Raw genomic sequence first — 17,451 nt, forward strand, 5'->3', positions numbered from 1 at the left:
ATGAAGTTGACCTACTGTGCTAATTCCTTGATAAGTAGCTTGGCTTTTCTCATCTCAACTATGGATGATAATAAATCCCATTTAAAGGCTCATGACAAGAAAATCTGTAGTTAATAGTATCTTTAAAAGTCCACAGATCCAAGCTCATGTTCTACATCACGGCAGGCTCAGGCTCTGACGGAGCAACTGGTTCAGCAGACACATAAGGAGCATGCTGTCCTGAACTGGAACCTGCCGAACTTCAGAGAAACCCTAACCCTAACCCTCCATGAGGCTTCTCCAGAAACTGTGACTAGTAGGGCCAGACCCCACAAAGCTAGAATGATCGAGAAGGTGTGGTAGTGCCGTAAGGATAGACATGTAGATCAATAGAACGGAAATGAGGATCCAAAATAAACCCTTAACATCTATGTTGATTTTTTTTAAGCTGGAAAAACAAATATTTTTACACAAGAGCTGTATGAGTCATACGGATTTTAAGCTAATATTCCATAAGTGGCAATTGCTTTTCTGAAAGTTGCTCAAATAGTGGTTTCAGTAATGTAATTCCTCTTTCCTGCCTGTACAGATCACCATAATATAAGCTATACATAAAGAGCCTCATTTAGACAGGTAAGCTATACTTCTTCATTTTACAGATGTAGAGTCAAACGGAAATTATAGATACAAAATTATCTCTAGATTAAAAAAAAACATAATGATAGCAGGTTATCGCTTGTGGTTCTCTTGCCATAAAATGTGTCCATAGGTGTGGCCTTCACATTGTAATGTGCATTAGTGTCCCCAAAGCCTTCCCAAGGAGGGAAGAAGTATGATCGTTTTTAAGAAGAGGACTTTCCATATTCTCAACTTCTATGTGTCCTTTTACTAAAACTGAATTGTGGCAGCAGTTGTAGTGATGCTCTCTCCCTCTTTGTAAATAATTTATTGAAGTAAAATTCACAAAATATAAAATGAGCCATTTTAAAGTGAACAACTCAGTAACATTTAAGACATTCACAATCTTGTGCTACCACCACCTTTATCCAGTTCTAGAACATTTCCATTACTCCAGAGTAAAATCCCTCACCCATCAAGCAATTTCTCTTCATTTTCCTCTCCCCCCTAGCCCCAGACAGTCACCAATCTAATTTCCTTATCACTTGATTGATCTCTCCTAGATATTTCATATAAATAATGTCATATAATATGGGACCTTTTGTCTCTGGCTTCTTTCACATAGCATAATGTTTTGGAGGTACATCTACCTTATAGCATGTATCGTTGTTTCATACCTTTTTATGCCTGAGTAATATTCCATTGTACAGATAGGCCACATTTTATCTAATCATCAGTTGATGGACATTTGACTGTTTCCACCTTTTGGCTATTATGAATAATGCTGCTATGAACATGCATGTACATGTTCTTGTTTAAATACTTGTTTTTAATTCATTAGGGCACACACACACACACACACACACACACACACACACACACACACACATATACATACCTGAGAGTGGATTCACAAGGTTATATGGTCATTCTATATTTAACTTCTGGAGGAACTGCCAAACTATTTTCCACAGTGGCTGTACCATTTTACATTCCCACCAGCAATGTATGAGGATTTGAATTTCTCTACATCCTCGCCAAATTATTTTCCTTTTTTCTTTGCCCCCAAAGTTTTGTACCCTTGACTAACACCTCCACTGTTTCCCTCTCCCCTAAACCCTTAGTAACCATCATTCTACTCTCTATGAATTTAATTATTTTAGATTTCACATAAAAGTGGGATCATGTAGTATATGTCTTTTTGTGTCTTCCTTATTTCATTTAGCATAATGTCCTCCAAGTCCATCCATGTTGTCCCAAAGGGAAGGATTTTCTTTAGGGCTTGCATGTATATACCACATTTTCATTATTCATTCATCCATCAGTGGACACTTGGGTTGTTGCCATATTGTGACTATTGAGAATAATCCTGCAATGAACTTGGACATGTAGATACCTGTTTGAGTTCCTGATTTCATTTCATTTGGAGATATACCCAGAAGTAGGATTGTTAGATTAAATACTTCTATTGTTCTTTTGGGGGGGGAACCTCCATACTGTTTTCCATAGTGACTGCACCATTTTACATTCCCACTGACAATGTGCAAGGGATCCCTTTCTCCACATCCTCACCAGCACATTTGTTTTTTTTTGATAGTAGGCATCCTAACAGGTGTGAGATGATGCCTAATTGTGGTTTTGATTTGCATTTCCCTGATGATGAGTGATGTTGAGGATGTTGTTGTGTACTTGTTGGTCGTATTCGTTTTCTTTGGAAAAATGTTTAGGTCCTTTGCCCATTTTTAAAATTGAAGTATAGTTGATGTACAATATTATGTAAGTTACAGGTGTACAATATACTGATTCACAATTTTTAAAGGTTATATTTAAATTTATAGTTATTATAGAATATTGGCTGCAGTCCCTTTGCAGTACAATACATCCTTGTAGCTTATTTTGTACATAGTAGTTTGCACCTCTTAATCCCCTACTCCTATATTGCCCCTGCCCCCTTGCCTCTCCCCACTGGTAACTACTAGTTTGTTCTCTATAAGTCTGGTTTTTTTTTAATATTCATTAGTTTCTTGTATTTTTTAGATACCAAATGTAAGTGATTTCATACAGTATTTGTCTTTCTCTGACTTAATTCACTTAGCGTAATACTCTCCAAGTCCATTCATGTTGTTGCAAATGGCAAAATTCATTCTATTTTACGGCTGAGTAGTATTCCATTGTGTGTGTGTGTGTGTGTGTATGTGTATGTATATGTATGTGTGTGTATATATATATATCCCCCACATCTTCCTTATCCATTCATCTGTTGATGGTCACTTGGATTGCTTCCATGTTTTGGCAATTGTAAATAATGCTGCTATGAACATTGGGGTGCATGTGTCTTTGCAAATTAGTGTTTTTGTTTTTTCAGATATATACCCAGGAGTGGAATTGTTGGCTCATATGGTAGTTCTATTTTTAGCTTTTTAAGAAGCCTCCATTACTGTCTTCCCCAGTACGTGTACCAATTTACATTCCCACCAACGGTGTACTAGGGTTCCCTTTTCTCTACATCCTTGCGAACATTTGTTATTTTTGTTCTTTTTGATGATAGCCATTTGGACAGATGTGAGGTGATATCTCATTGTGGTTTTGATGAGCATTTTCTTGATGATTAGTGATGTTCAGCATCTTTTCATGTACCTGTTGGCCATCTGCATTCCTCTTTGGAAAAATGTCTGTTCAGTTCTTCTGCCCATTTTTTAAATTAGGTTGTTTGTTTTTTTGATGTTGAGTTGTATGAGCTGTTCATATATGTTGGATAATAATCCCTTATCACTCATATATTTTTTCCCATTCAGTAGGTTGTATTTTCATTTTGTTGATGGTTTCCTTTACTACAACATAAGTTTTCATATGTTATGTTTTTATTTCCATTCATCTCAATATATTTTATAATTTCCCTTCTGATTTCTTCTTTGACCCATTGGTTATTGGGAGTGTGTTGTTTAATTTTCATATAATTGGGAATTTTCCAGGTGCCCTTCTGTTAATGATCTCTGTTTTCATTCCATTGTGGTTGGAGAACACAATTTGTATGATTTCAAGCTTTTAATATATATTGAGATATTTTTTGTAGCCTAGCATGTGGTCTATCTTGGAGAATGTTCCATGTGCAGTTGAGTAGAATGTGTTTCCTGTTTTGAGGGGATACATTCTATAGATGTCTGGTAGATCTAGTTGGTTTATAGTGTTGAAATCTTATATTCCCTTTTTGTTTTTCTAACTGTTCTATCTATGTTTGAAAGGATCATATTGAGATCTCAAACTATTATTGTTGAATTGTCTGTCTTTCCCTTCAATTTTGTCATGTTTTCCTTCATGTATTTTGGACCTCTGTTTTTAGGGGCACATATGTTTAAAACGTTATATCTTCCTTTTGGGTTTATCCTTTCATCATTATGTCAGTCTTTGACTATTGTAACAATTTTTGTCTTAAAGTCTATTTCAGTAGTATAGCTCTTCCAGCTCTCTTATGGTTGCTATTCTCATAGTATACCTTTATCCATCCTTTTACTTTCAACCAATTTCTGTTTTTGCTCTTTTTTTCTGATTAATTATTGAGTGATTGCTGCATATAAAGTTAGACCTGTTTCATCTCTGCCTTTCCCATTACTTAAATTTTGTCTCCTTCTACTAGCTCCAATTGTAGGAACAGTTACAGCATAACCTTTTTCTGGCTTCATTATTTTTATTTTTATTTTTTTAACAGCATAGTCTTGATGGAAAAGTCATGCATGGCATGGCATGTAATTGATGTGCTAGAATTCCAGAATTTTAAAGGAATATGGTTGAACCCATAGACCTAATATTACAGCAGTAACTACATTTATATAACATATTTTGTTGGTATTGTAACCACTTTTACTTTATAAGACACTTCCATATTCTACTGGGAACATACATCAGGTCATCCCTGGGCGATAGTATCTGTGATTATGGCGCCAGGTTGAGAGTGGTGGAAACCAAAGCGCAGAGCTTTCAGGGGTTGTGGAACTTTCAGGGGTTGTGCTCAAGCTCTGGAGCTCCCTTAACCGTGGTCATCTGAAGATCTGGGCTCAAGTCCCAGCTCCACTCATCACCAGGTCAAAGGTGGGGTCACATCCACTTCACCATCCATCCTCTGAAGAAACGTGAGCAGAACTCGACTCATCTAAACCTTCTTGTATATCTTTGTCATCCTCAGAGTGGTTCTTCAGAGGCCTTAAAAGAGGTCTCAAGGACCAAGACAGGGGTGCTCTACTTGTGCTGTGACTTCCCTGAGCCCTGCAGTGGCTGCTATATTTTGTTACTAAATGTGCCCCCTTCCCCCTTTTAGAGCGATGGGACCATGTCACCACCACAACCAAAAGACCGGGAGTGACCAGAGCTCCAGCGAAGCCTGCAGGTAACACGGCTGTTTTGAGGAGGGCACTAGGGAAGGATCCTGTGGAGCTCCCTCTGAGGTAGCATCTAGTTGAACTACCCATAGTGTTAAGCCCTGTGTGTGCATTACCAACTGAGACCTTCATCTCAACATGGGGCTTCAGTTAATAGAGCATATACCTGGCCAATTGGTATAATTTCTGTGTTTTTTAATTAAGTGTCCCACTTAGGAAAATTTCAAGATTAAAATACATTTGGATTTCCTCCCCTTTTCAACTAATTCACAATCTAAAATAGGGGAAGACAGAACTGTTTAAGTTGTCTGAAGCCCATCACATACTTCCTTTAGGCAGATGGAGCGTTTTGGAGTGGCATTTGTTTTACAGTGTCATCTTTCAGTAAAGGATTTTGAAACTTGTTGCTTCTTTGGGACTCTTTCCTGGAGCTGTTTTAACCTTTCTCCAGATGGGCCATTTTAGTGTTCAGATGTCATCACTGCTGTAAAGAGAAAGCTAGTGTTGGGGTGGGGGACGCAGTCATTGCTCCCATCTGGCAACTTGTTACTGGTACTTAAGGTGCATGCTACCATGTTCCTTGAAGTAGATGGCTACCTTTCTTCTGAAGAGACAGTCGTGACCCAAGAGTTAATGCTGCTTTATGATTTGTCCCGTGTCTTCACATTTGCAGCCTCTAAGTCGTGCGTTGTGATCACACAACCTCCCTCTTGATTGTCCAGTTTATGGACTCTATGCAGCTGGTTTTGAATCTTGGGTTAACACCTATAATTGGTGTGTATACTGTTAAAGCCATCTGACCGCTGGCTGAAGCAAAGCATGTATGGGAGTATAAATTAGTTGAGTGCGGGAGGAGGAGGTAAGTTAGAGGAGGAGGTTGAGTGCACAGGCCAGAACTGTAGCTCCTGGTTAGGGCGTAGCTCATTAACTCCCACAGCCCACAGAGCCACTCCTGGCCTGCCAGAGTTTGGGGCATGTCGAGGCCCAGGAGAAACCTGCTACAGTGGTTCTCAAACTTTTGGTGTCAGAACTCCTCAAATTATTGAGGATCCTCTATTGAGATGTGTCACATCCATCAATATTTATCATCCTTGAACTTAAAACTGAAAAAACTTTAAATATTTTTATTTATTCATTTAAAATGAACAATTATAAAACCACATCAGTTAACATAAATAGCATATTTTTGTGATAAGTAACTGTGTTTCATAAGACCAAACAGAATTTAGTGGGAAGATTTTTTTGTGTGTATTTTTGAAAATTTCTATGATCTCTGTCTTAGTGGAAGAGTTGGCCTCTCATGTCTGCTTCTAGATTCAATTCTTGTGATGTATTGTTACGGTTGAAGTATCTGAAGGAAATCTGGCCTCACATAGATATGCAGCTCAAAAAGGGAGGACTATACCAATAGACATTTCATGTAATTGTGGACATTCTTCTTTGACAGGACACCAAAAGCTCAACCAGGGGTTGTTCCGTACAGGTGAAATGCAGTGTGGAACCGTATTAATGAACTTTCCATCCTCGACCCCACTGAACCCCCAGGGACTCTCTTATCCTTTGAGTGGATCTTTTACTCAGTGATGGTCTGGGGGCATCATGCACTGGTCACTGGGAACATGTCGGTGCCCTGACTTCCGTATATGCCTTTCTGTGTTGATACATTTCATTCTACATCAAAACATCTCATTTGTTACTATCACCAACCATCTCATTGGAAAAAGTCTTGGATGACTGGGAAGCTGTCAAGTTCACAGTAGTGGTTTTTCACAATTCTTGATGTTGCTTGAAATCTTATATTTTATCATTGGCAACAACAAAAAATACTGTCGGTTGTTTTCCTCGAAGTGCTGGGCTCCCTTCGTTCATTTACAAGGAAATGTCTGCCAGATTCAAGTCAGCATAACCAGAGTTAGTCTGTCATTCAATCTTTCAAGGAAGAACCTTGTGTGAGAAAAGGTCAGGGATCCCACTGTCTAGCAGCTAGCGCTGCTTACAACTGACACACAGTCACACAAGTGCTTTTCCGTGTGTCAGCCTCTGTATTTTGATGGGACACTGAAGTACTTTAAACGTACTTGCTGTTTTATCAGACTATTTAAAGGCCAAAGTTGAAAAAAATTAATAATTTTTGGCTTGTTTTAGTTGTCCAGTGCTGCCTGACATTACCACAACCTTGGTGGTTTAAAACAATTTTCAATGATTTTCTATGTTTCCCTATGCTGCTGCAGTCTAGGCATTGAGATGTCAAACCGTTTTTGACAAAATGACCTTGATTCTCAAGTTTCTCTTTGCCTAACTTTTAAAAATTTAATCTTTTATTTTAACTCATGACAGATTTACGTGTAGTTGTAAGAAATACTACAGAAAGATTCCTTATCCCCGCCACCCAGTTTTCCCCCATGGTAACATGTTGCGGGTTATACTACAATATCACAGACATTTGTTTTTGTTTTTTTTTTTAAATAAAAAAACTTCATATGTACTTTTTAAAATGTTTTTATTGAGGCAACATTGGTTTCTAACATTATATGTTTCATGTGTATAATCTTGTATTTCTACTTCTGTGTACACAACATCGTGCTCACCACCAGAAACTGAATTTCCACCCATCACCCTACAGTAGATCCTTTACCCATTTCACCCTCCCCCCCTCGCCTCTGGGAACTACTACTCTGTTCTCTGTATCTATGTGTTTGTTTTTATTTGTCACAGCCATTTTATTCATATTTCCAAGTTCTGTTTGTACTCATTTCTGTGTGTGTGTTTAGTTTTATGCAATTTTATCCCACATGCACGTTTGTGTAATTGCCATGACAGTCAGGCACAGAAAAGTTCCATCACCATAAATATTGTTGTTCGGTGGGATATTTACATGTCACTTAGAACCTGATGGTTGGTTGTGTTTGCCAGTTATACATTGTTCCAAGGTGTCAAATGTCAAATACATGAGCCTTAGTTGTTCATAGCATTTCCCTATTGTTCTTTTAATAGGTGCAGAATCTATAATGATAGCCCCTGTTCCATTCCTTATATTCATGTTTTGTCCTTTCTCCAATTATATTCGTTAGTAAGGCTAGATACAGATGTGTCTATTTTATTGACTTTTTCAAAGAACAAGCTTTGTTTTTGTTGATCTATATTTCTTATTTTCAATTTCATTGATTTCTGCTCTATATTATTTCCTTCTGTCCACTTGCTTTGGGTTTATTTTTGTTTTCTAGTATCTTGAGTTAGGAACTTGGATTATTGATTTGAGACCGTTGTCTCTAACTTAAACATAGTTTTAGTGCTATAAACTTCCCTTTCAGCACTACTTTAGCTGCATCTCACATATTTTGATATGTTGTATTTTCATTTTCATTAGTGCTATTTATTCTTAAAATTTCCTTTTGAGACTTTCTCATTGACCCTTGTTTTATCTAGCAGTGTTTTGTTTATTTCCAAGTGTTTAGAGATTTTCTTGTTTTCTCTTGTTTGTTTCTAGTTAGATTCCATTATGGTCAGAGATAACACTTTATAATTTCAATACTTTAAAATTTGTTGAGGTTTATTTTCTGATTCAGGATGTGATCTATTGGTGAATATTCCATGGATGCTTAAACAATTATTGTGCTGTGATTTGGTAGTATCATGCCAATCACATCCTGTTAGTTGATTGTGTTGTTCAGTTCTTCTGTATCCTTGCTGGTTTTCATTCTAGTAGTTCTGTCAGTTGCTGAGAGTAGAGTATTGAAGTCCCCAACTATAAATTGTGGATTTGTTTATTTCTTCTTTTATCTTAATGTGTTTTGAGACTCTGTTGCTTGGTACATACACATTTAGGATTGTTCTGTGTTCTTGGTGAATTGATCCTTTATCGTTATGTGACATCTCCCTTTATTGCTAGTGAGAACTATCAGGTCATGTCTTACTATGTTTTTTTACACTTTCCGAAAGATTCACACTTATAATTCTTTAATCTATAGACAACCCCAAGGCTCTATCCAAAAAAGATAGGTAATGTATTGTAAATTACCTGGGTAGTTTAAAGATTACATTATTGGTCTGTAAAACTCATTGAGGCTTTTTCCCCAGAAACATTGCTGTTTCTATTCTAAGTGTTTGCTGTGTACAGCACTGTCTATGCCTTTTCCTCCCTTAAATTTCCTTTCCTTCTGCTACCTCCAAATGGAGGAAGAATTATGGCAGTCTCGAAGGTCAAGAAAAATTGTTGGAAAACTCATGCATGGCATGGTCCCTGCAGTGGCTGCTATATTTTGTTACTAAATGTGCCCCCCTTCCCGCTTTTAGAGAGATGGGACGATATCACCACCACAACCAAAAGACTGGGAGCGACCAGAGCTCCAGCGAAGACTGCAGATAAAATGGCTTCTCTGAGAAGGGGCACTAAAGGAAAGGCCATGTGGAGCTCTCTGGGGGGCAGTGTCCACATGAACTTACCTGTAATTTAACCAATTGACTTTCTCTTTTATATTTTGGGGTCCCCTGAAGCAGATGATTTTAACTTGGCTGATGCCTTGGATGATCGAAATGACCAAGATGGTGGCCACAGGAAACCGAGTGCGGGAGGAGGAGGTAAGTCGGAGCTGGTTGAGCACAGTCATTAACTCCCACAGCCCACAGAGCTACTCCTGGCCTGGCAGCGCTGGGGACACTTTAAGGCCCAGGAGGAACTCACGACGGTGGTTCTCAAACTGTTTGGTTTCAGGACTCCCCAGATTATTGAGAATCCTCTATTTAGATGTGTCACATCCATCAATATTTATCATCTTTGAACTTAAAACTAAAAAAAATTAATTTAAAATGAACAACAGTAAACTCATACATGTTAACATAAATAGCACATTTTATGGGAAATAACTATGGCAAGATAAAAAGAAATTCAGTGAAAAAAGTAGCATTGTTGTGCATTTTTGCAAATTTCTGTTACATCTGTCTTAGTGAAAGAGCAAAACTTTCACGTCTGCTTCTGACATGTTACAACTGATGCATATGAAGGAAATCTGGCCTCATACAGATATGCAGTTGAAAAGGGGAAGAAAATGTAAATAGACTTTTCATAGCATTGATTCATACCATTTTTCTTTGCTAAGACACCCAAACTCGACCAGTGGTTGTTTCTTATAGATTAAATGCAGTGTAGAATGTGAAATCACATCAGTGAATTTTTCATACTTGATTTCATTAAACCCCACAGGGACTCTCTTATACTTTTGATGGGACTTTTGCCCATTCATAGTTTTGTACATTGGTAATTGGGAAAATATTGAGGTTCTGAGGCCTTTTGAAATTCCAGATAATGCTGTGTTTCAGTACACAGTACCCAAAAGTCACCACCCATCTCATTAGAAGAAGTTTTTAAGTATTGGGAAGCTGTTATGTAGTACTTGTTGCCAATCATAATATTTGAAACAAAAATGTTTGGAAAAATCTATATCTACCACTGTGAGCTTAACAGCTCCCCAATACTTAAAAGACAGTTTCTAATGAGAAAACATCTGCCAAATATTCAAGCCACCAAAACCATAGTTTGCCCATCATTATTTCTTTCTAGTAAGAGTGACCTTCCATGACAGAAAGCAGCTAATACAACTCAGAGCTGAAACAGTCACACAAGTGCTTTTGTTCTGGTTTGTGTGTGTGTGTGTGTGTGTGTGTGTGTGTGTGTGTGTGTGTTTTGGTGGGGGGAGGTAATTAGGTTTCTTTCTTTCTTTATTTTAATGGAGGTACCAGGGATTGAACCCAGGGACCTCATGCATGCTAAGCACTCACTCTACCACTGAGCTACACCCTCCCCCCTTTACACACGCTTTTTTCAGTCAACTATAATACCTCGGAGTGGAACAGAAATGCTTCCCATTTCATCACACAGAGTGTTAGAAGATTTGGCCTCGGTGGTAGAGCTATAATAAAATTAATTTTTCTGTTTACTTGTGTCAGTTTTCAATTGCTATGTAACATTATCACAAACGTAGTGAGTGAAGACAACACACATTTGTTACCTCCCAGTCTCCTTTGGTGAGGAGTTGAGGAACAGCTAAGCTTAGTTTTCTCTTCAGGGCCGCATCCAGCTGCAGTCAAGGTGTCACCCAGGTCCGGAGTCTCATCTGAGGTTGGGTTGTCCTCCAGGCTCATGCGGTGGTTGGCAGAATACCATCTCCTTGCAGTTGGAGAACTAATGGCTTCTTGCTTCTTTAAGGCCAGCAGGAGAAAAACAGAAGTGGAGGGGAGGGGGAGAAGAAGGTTAACTGTTTTTTCTAGAGTTTGAGCTCAGGAAGGCCTCAACCCTTGATTAAGTTCAGGGCCACCCAGGAAAATCTCCCTTGTGATTAATGCCAAGTCAAAGTTGGCATTACATCTGCAAAGCCCCTTCCCCTTGGCATATAGTGTGACTTACTCACAGGGTGATAGCCATCCTCTTCATGGTCCCACTCACACTCAAAGTGACGGGATGTTAGAGTGTGTACGCTGGTGGACGGGAATCTTGGGAGCCCCTTGAGAGTTTTGCGTACTGCATCCATCAAGGACACTCCTAAGCGGCAGTCGTTTTCTGGGGATGTTGGACAACATTAACAAATCTCTTGTCACTGAGAAATGTTTTTTGGTACTGAGATGTGTGTTTTGTTTTCTCCAGGTTTTTCAGACAAGGACCTTGAAGACATATTAGGGGGTGGTGAATACAAACCTGACAAGGGTAAAGGTAGGAGCACTGATTTGTTCAAACACCTTTTTCTTGTTAAAGACATGATTACACAGCTCCCAGGTTGATTGAGCTGTTCTTACTCAGCCTCTGGGAAATAAAAGATAGTTCCTAGACACCCCTGCTTGCACTTTGGGGCTCACTTGGAATGATGTGGTCTGTGCAGCTTAAGCAGGGGGGTTTATAAGCCAACGTGGAAGAGCCACCCATTTCCCTTAATGTTCCCTAAGCCAGGGTTGGGGAATGTGTCCATACAAGGAGAGGCTGGTGAGGCAGTCCCAGTTACAGTAAGTGAAGGTCAGGAGACTCATTGGGAACAGCCTACCCAACCTGGGAAGCCTGTTGCTCGCAGAATAGGGGGAGCAAAATTCATCAGGACAAGAATTATTTTAAGATCCATAGCAAGTCAGATATCTTTAAAAATATCATTTTATTTTGAAGTTTGTTAAAAAAAATTGTTCAGGAGAATTCCTGTGTGCCCTTCATCCAGCTTCCCCTGATGTCTTAACATAACTACAGTTACATTGTGAAAACCAGGAAACTGACACTGGTACATTATTGTTACTAATTAATGTGCAGACCTTATGCAGATTTCATCAGATGTTGTGTATACTTTGTGTGTGTGTGTGTGTGTGTGTGTGTGTGTGTGTATACACATGCACACATGGGTTGATGAAATTTTATCACATGTGTAGATTTGAGTAACCACAACCCCATTTGGGATGCAGAATGCACAACAGTCCCATCACCACAGAGAAACACCCTCATGTTAACCCTTCATAGTCACCCCCTCCCCCGAGGCCAGATAGTCTTAGTACCCCCCAAACAACCAAAGATTTAAATCTATTTTATTTTCATATGTTCTCAAGATCTGATCCTGGTATGGAGACGACATTAGCCAGACTTAATATGGCAAAATGAGCTAGGGTTGTAATTTGTGATCACTACTTATGGTTGCAACCTGTTCTGATGGTATGTTGTGATTATAACTTAGAGTTCCAGTAATAAGTTTTTATAGGTAAATATTGTGATGATAACCTGTTGTGATGCTGAGTTGTGAGGGTAGCATTTTGTGGCAATACCCTATTGTGGTTATGCCTTGTGGTTGTGAGTGTAACAATTTAGGAGTGTAACATGTCATGGGTGTATCTGGTGGAACCCTGCTACACTCCCCACATTCTAGACTGTGGCACTAGTGTTTGCTCCTTTCTTGTGTGAACTGTGTGCCTTTCTCATGGAAACAGTGTTGTCTCCTGATTAAAGGATCCTGTAGTCAAATTTGTCCTTCACAACACCTTTCCAAACAGTGTCATTTTGAGTAAAAAGCTCTAAAAACCTCTAACTGAAACTCACAGGTGTCAGGAGAACATGGAACATTTAAAGGGCAAACCCAGCAAATTAGCCAATTACTCCAGGATGACAAATTGTATCTCCAGATGGTGAGATGAGAGCGGTAGTAGGGTGTGTAAGCACGCACACGAGTGAACATCTCAGTGACATGTCGAGGGGTTTCCTTATTAAAAGTACCTGTTTTAACAAGGAAGGAGTGTTAGGAAATTCTTTAATTAGGCTCATATTTGAACTTCTTTTGTAAGGAATAATCAATTGTTACCTTAAGTTATACCGTCTGTCATGACAAGTGTCAGGAAAAGAAAATAGAGTCTCGGCCAAAAATACAAGTAGGGCTATACTTCAGTTAAAAAAAAAACTGAAACATGGTTAGGATAAGCACGTGATGAAATTCTCAGACACTGTCCTCTATGCAAACATGCTAATGCCATGTATGAAGTTAAAACATCACCTTTAAATGAATGATGATCTTTAGCATAAAAACCATCCTAATTAATGCATTGGCTAATCTTGGGTGTTAGGCACATAGACTCAGTTCTAGTTTTGGAGTCTATTTCTGAAATAATATGTTATCTATTGTATATTTTTTCCAAGAAAACATTTCTAATGGTGCCGTAGGTGCCCCATGTTTTGTCTATACGTAGCAGCGACAATCTCTCATCAACAGGTCCAATCAGCCCCAGTCCCTTCAGCCTCCTCTATTCCCTTCAGCCTCCTCCATTCCCTAGCATTTTCACTGACTGAGAAGCTTGAGGCCAGTCAGTTTCACTTCCTCATTGTCTCCTGTGCAGTCTACATCCTGGTGTGTACGCAAGGCTCTCCTCGCATTCCCCTAGAGTTGCTCTTTGGTTCCCAGTGACTTCTTGGTAATCACAGCCCTCTGTCTTGTGTGAGCTCTGCAGCATTTTACTTTGATGATCACTCTTGCCTGCTGGGTCAGTTTCCTTGGGTGTCCGATTCAGTATGTCATTCTCCTCCCCCACTGGAATGGAAGGGTGTTAGAAACTAAGATCTCAGCGTTGAGTATATTCATTAGTGGGATGTCGCTACTTCTATACCCTTGAAATGGGAAGAAGTAGGAAATGGGAAGTATATGGATGCCTTTTAGACCATGTATCCATATGGATCTATAATTATTTCTGTATCTATCCATCAGCAGCCATATTAACCTAAACATGAGTTCATACTTCTATCTTTTGGCAGTAGATTACAGTTGGAGACATATTTTAGTATTTTTTTCTTGCTCATCTGTAATTTCCCCCTCTAAGAATGAGACACCTACCATCCATCAACTGTTTGCTTACTTGCTCAACTCTGGTACCATGCGTGTATAACACAATCAGAACCGTTAACCCATAACCCTGCGAGAAACAATTTTACCAATTACATTCCAGTGTTTTTCTTCTTTTGTTTTTACCTTACAGTTTTAGTCAAAGTACCATTTTTTGTGTGTATGATGAGAACTGTTAGGATTTACTCTGTTTAAGATTTTCATATATAACGTACAGCAGTGTAATGATATTTATCATGTTGCAAAGTACCATTTTTTAAGGTTATTTGGGTAGCTCCTTCATTTGCCCTCCATTCAGTGCAGTTGCAACATACATTTATATTGCAGATAGTCATTTGTCACAGTCTGCATTTCATCCTGGGATCCCCCACCAACCTAGTTGATGTTTTGTTTTGTTCTTTTGCTTGCATACGTTAAAGATCACTCTTTGTGATATACAGTTGTTTGGGGTTTTACAGACGTATATATAGTCATGTGTCCTCCACCTTAAGTACCATACAGAACAGTTCTGTCACCAAAAAGTTCTTCTATACACCCTTTTGGTACTCAGCCACTCTCTTTCCTCAACTGTAATCATTCTCCATTAGTGCAAACACTAATCAGGGTTTTTTTTGGTAGGGGGAGGTGATTAGGTTTATTCATTTATTTATTCATTTTCAGTAGAGGTACTGGGTATTGAACCCAGGACCTCATACACGTTAAGCATGTCCTCTACCACTAAGCTATTCCCTCCCCCACTAATCTGTTTATTATCTCTATAGTTTTACCTTTTCTAGAATGTCACATAGTTGGAATCATACAGTATGTAGCCTTTCCAGACTGGCTTCTTTCACTTAGCAATATGCATCAAGGGTTCCTACATGTCTTTTCATGTATACCTCTTTAGAATCGTAAATACTATTCTGTTGCCTGGATATACCACTGTTTGTCCATTCACCTGGTGAAGGACATCTTGGTTATATTCAGTTTTTTTGGTGATTATGAATAAAGCTGCTATAAACACTTATATTCAGGGTTTTATGCAGACATAAGTTTTCATTCCACATGGGTACATACCTAGGTATATGATTGTTGGGTCATATAGTAAATCTATCTTTAACTTTACAATAAACTTCCCAGCTGTCTTGTACAATGGCTGTACCATTATACTTTCCCATGAGCAATGAATGAGAGTTCCTGTTGCTCCATATCCTCATCAGCAATTGACAATGTCATGTTTCTTTAAAAAAAAATTTAGACATTCTAATAGTTGTATAGGGGTATCTAATTGTTTTTTCATTTGTATTTCCCTAATGGGAAGTGATGTTGAGCATCTCTTTATTTTACATTGTTCTTTAAAGTCTGTTCAGAGTTTTTGCACATATCAAAAATTAAGTTTGCTTTTATCAGCTGTTTTTTAACCTAGATGCAAGTCCTTTATCGGGTATGTGATTTTGAAAATATTTTCTCCCAGTCTGCAGCTTGTCTTTTCCCTTTCTTAATAGTATTGTTTATCCAGTAAAAATATTTGTTTTTCATAAAGTTTGATTTATCAAATTTTTTTCTTTTATGGATCATGCTTCGGTGTTTAAGAGCAACCAAGTTCATGATTTTTTCTTATGTCCTCTTCTAAGAGTTGTATAGTTTTAGCTTTTACATTTAGGCCTTTGTTCCGTCTTTTAGTTAATCCGTATATGGTATGAAATAAGGGTCTGACTTTATTCTTTTTGCATGTGGATATCCACTTGTCCTGGTGCCACTTGTTGACAAGATTATCCTTTCCCCACTGAAATGTCTTCACTCCTTTGGTGACAATCAATTGACCATAAATGTAAGAGTTTGTTTCTAGACTCTCAATTCTGCTCCTTTGATGTCCGTGGCTGGCCTTCAGCCAATACCAGCCTGTCTCTGCTGGGCATGTGCTCAGCTTTGGGGCATCCAAGGCTTATGTAGAGAGTGTATCAAGCCCCCTGTGGTTGTGTCACCTCTCTGTTAAATCCCTGGCTAGTTGACTGGTTGGCTTGCTCAGCCTAAAGAAACTGCTGGTTCTCCCTGTTCACTTGCCACTGAGATTGCTGCCACAATGCTCCAAGTCACGCGGGTCCCGTTTGGCAGCTGCAATGCAATTGCTGGTTTTCATGGCCTGTCCACCTCTCCCCAGTTGATCAAGCTGCTGAAAGACCTGGAGGAAGGGGAAATATGAGTAGGAGTCCAGCTGTTCTCACTGAAACTAAATGTATTTCCTGAAGTAGCTGTCTTGGGTTGTCCAGGGTTATAGTTGCTTTTTGAGAAGAGTAGTGATTGACCTCCTCAGTCCCTCTTGCCAGAAGTCCTCTCCCCTAGTATCTTTTGAATCTGGAATATTCTTTCTCTTTGCCTCCCTCAAGCCCAGGCCCATATCACCTCCCCTTGGGGCCATTACCTTAATCTCTTAACTGATCTCCTGGCTCCAGTTTGTCCTCCATGCAGCTGCCAGAGAGAACCATCAGGAACACGATCTTGTCAGTCCTCTGTTTAAAACTACTGTGTAATAGTGAAAAGACAAACAGCCCAATTTAAAAACGAGCACAAGAGACACTTCAAAAAGGAAGTTCTGTGAAGGTGCTCAAAATCATTATTTGGGAAATGCAAATTAAAATCATGATGAGCTGTCACAGCACAGCCACCAGAAAGGCTTGAAGCAGAAAGACTGACAATACCAAATGTTAGCGTGGCAGCGGAGCAACTGGAACTCCCAGACGTTGTTGGTGGGAATGTCAAGTTTCTTATAAAGCTGAACATAGGCCTCCCCTGTAACTCAAGAGTTTCACTCCTTTTTAAGATAAATGAGAGTTTATGTTCAAAAGAGCCTTATAGCAGAATGTTCGTCACAGCTTTATTTATGATAGCAGGACAGTAACAAAAGAAACTGTAAACAGCCAGATTATCAACAGGAGAATGGATAGACAAATTGTGACCCATATTCATACAATGGAATGAATTACTGATACACATAAGAACAAGGATAAATGTCAAAGATATGGTGCTGAGTGAAAGAAGCCAATGAAAAAAGAGTACATACTGTATGAGCCCCATCACATGAAATTGTAATAGTCGGAAAACTGATGTCTAATGTTATAAATAAGATCCACAGCTGCCAGGGATGGGGGTGTGGACAG

At 38.9% G+C, this 17,451-nt stretch overlaps 1 protein-coding gene across 1 annotated transcript in view; it reads left to right on the top strand.

Annotated features, from left to right (window-relative positions):
* Window positions 1–4,854: 4,854 nt before the first annotated feature.
* The window catches only part of CD99L2 (CD99 molecule like 2), a gene marked incomplete at its 5' end in the record, with an annotated part of 30,988 nt that continues 18,391 nt past the window's right edge, over window positions 4,855–17,451 (top strand). The window contains 3 exons of the mRNA XM_032475696.1: window positions 4,855–4,978; window positions 9,465–9,548; window positions 11,608–11,673. Of these exons, the coding sequence (XP_032331587.1) occupies window positions 4,855–4,978; window positions 9,465–9,548; window positions 11,608–11,673 (274 nt within the window). The remainder of the gene's footprint in view (window positions 4,979–9,464; window positions 9,549–11,607; window positions 11,674–17,451) is intronic.

This window comes from Camelus ferus, chromosome X (assembly GCF_009834535.1).
Source record: "Camelus ferus isolate YT-003-E chromosome X, BCGSAC_Cfer_1.0, whole genome shotgun sequence".
Classification (NCBI taxonomy): Eukaryota; Metazoa; Chordata; class Mammalia; order Artiodactyla; family Camelidae; genus Camelus; species Camelus ferus.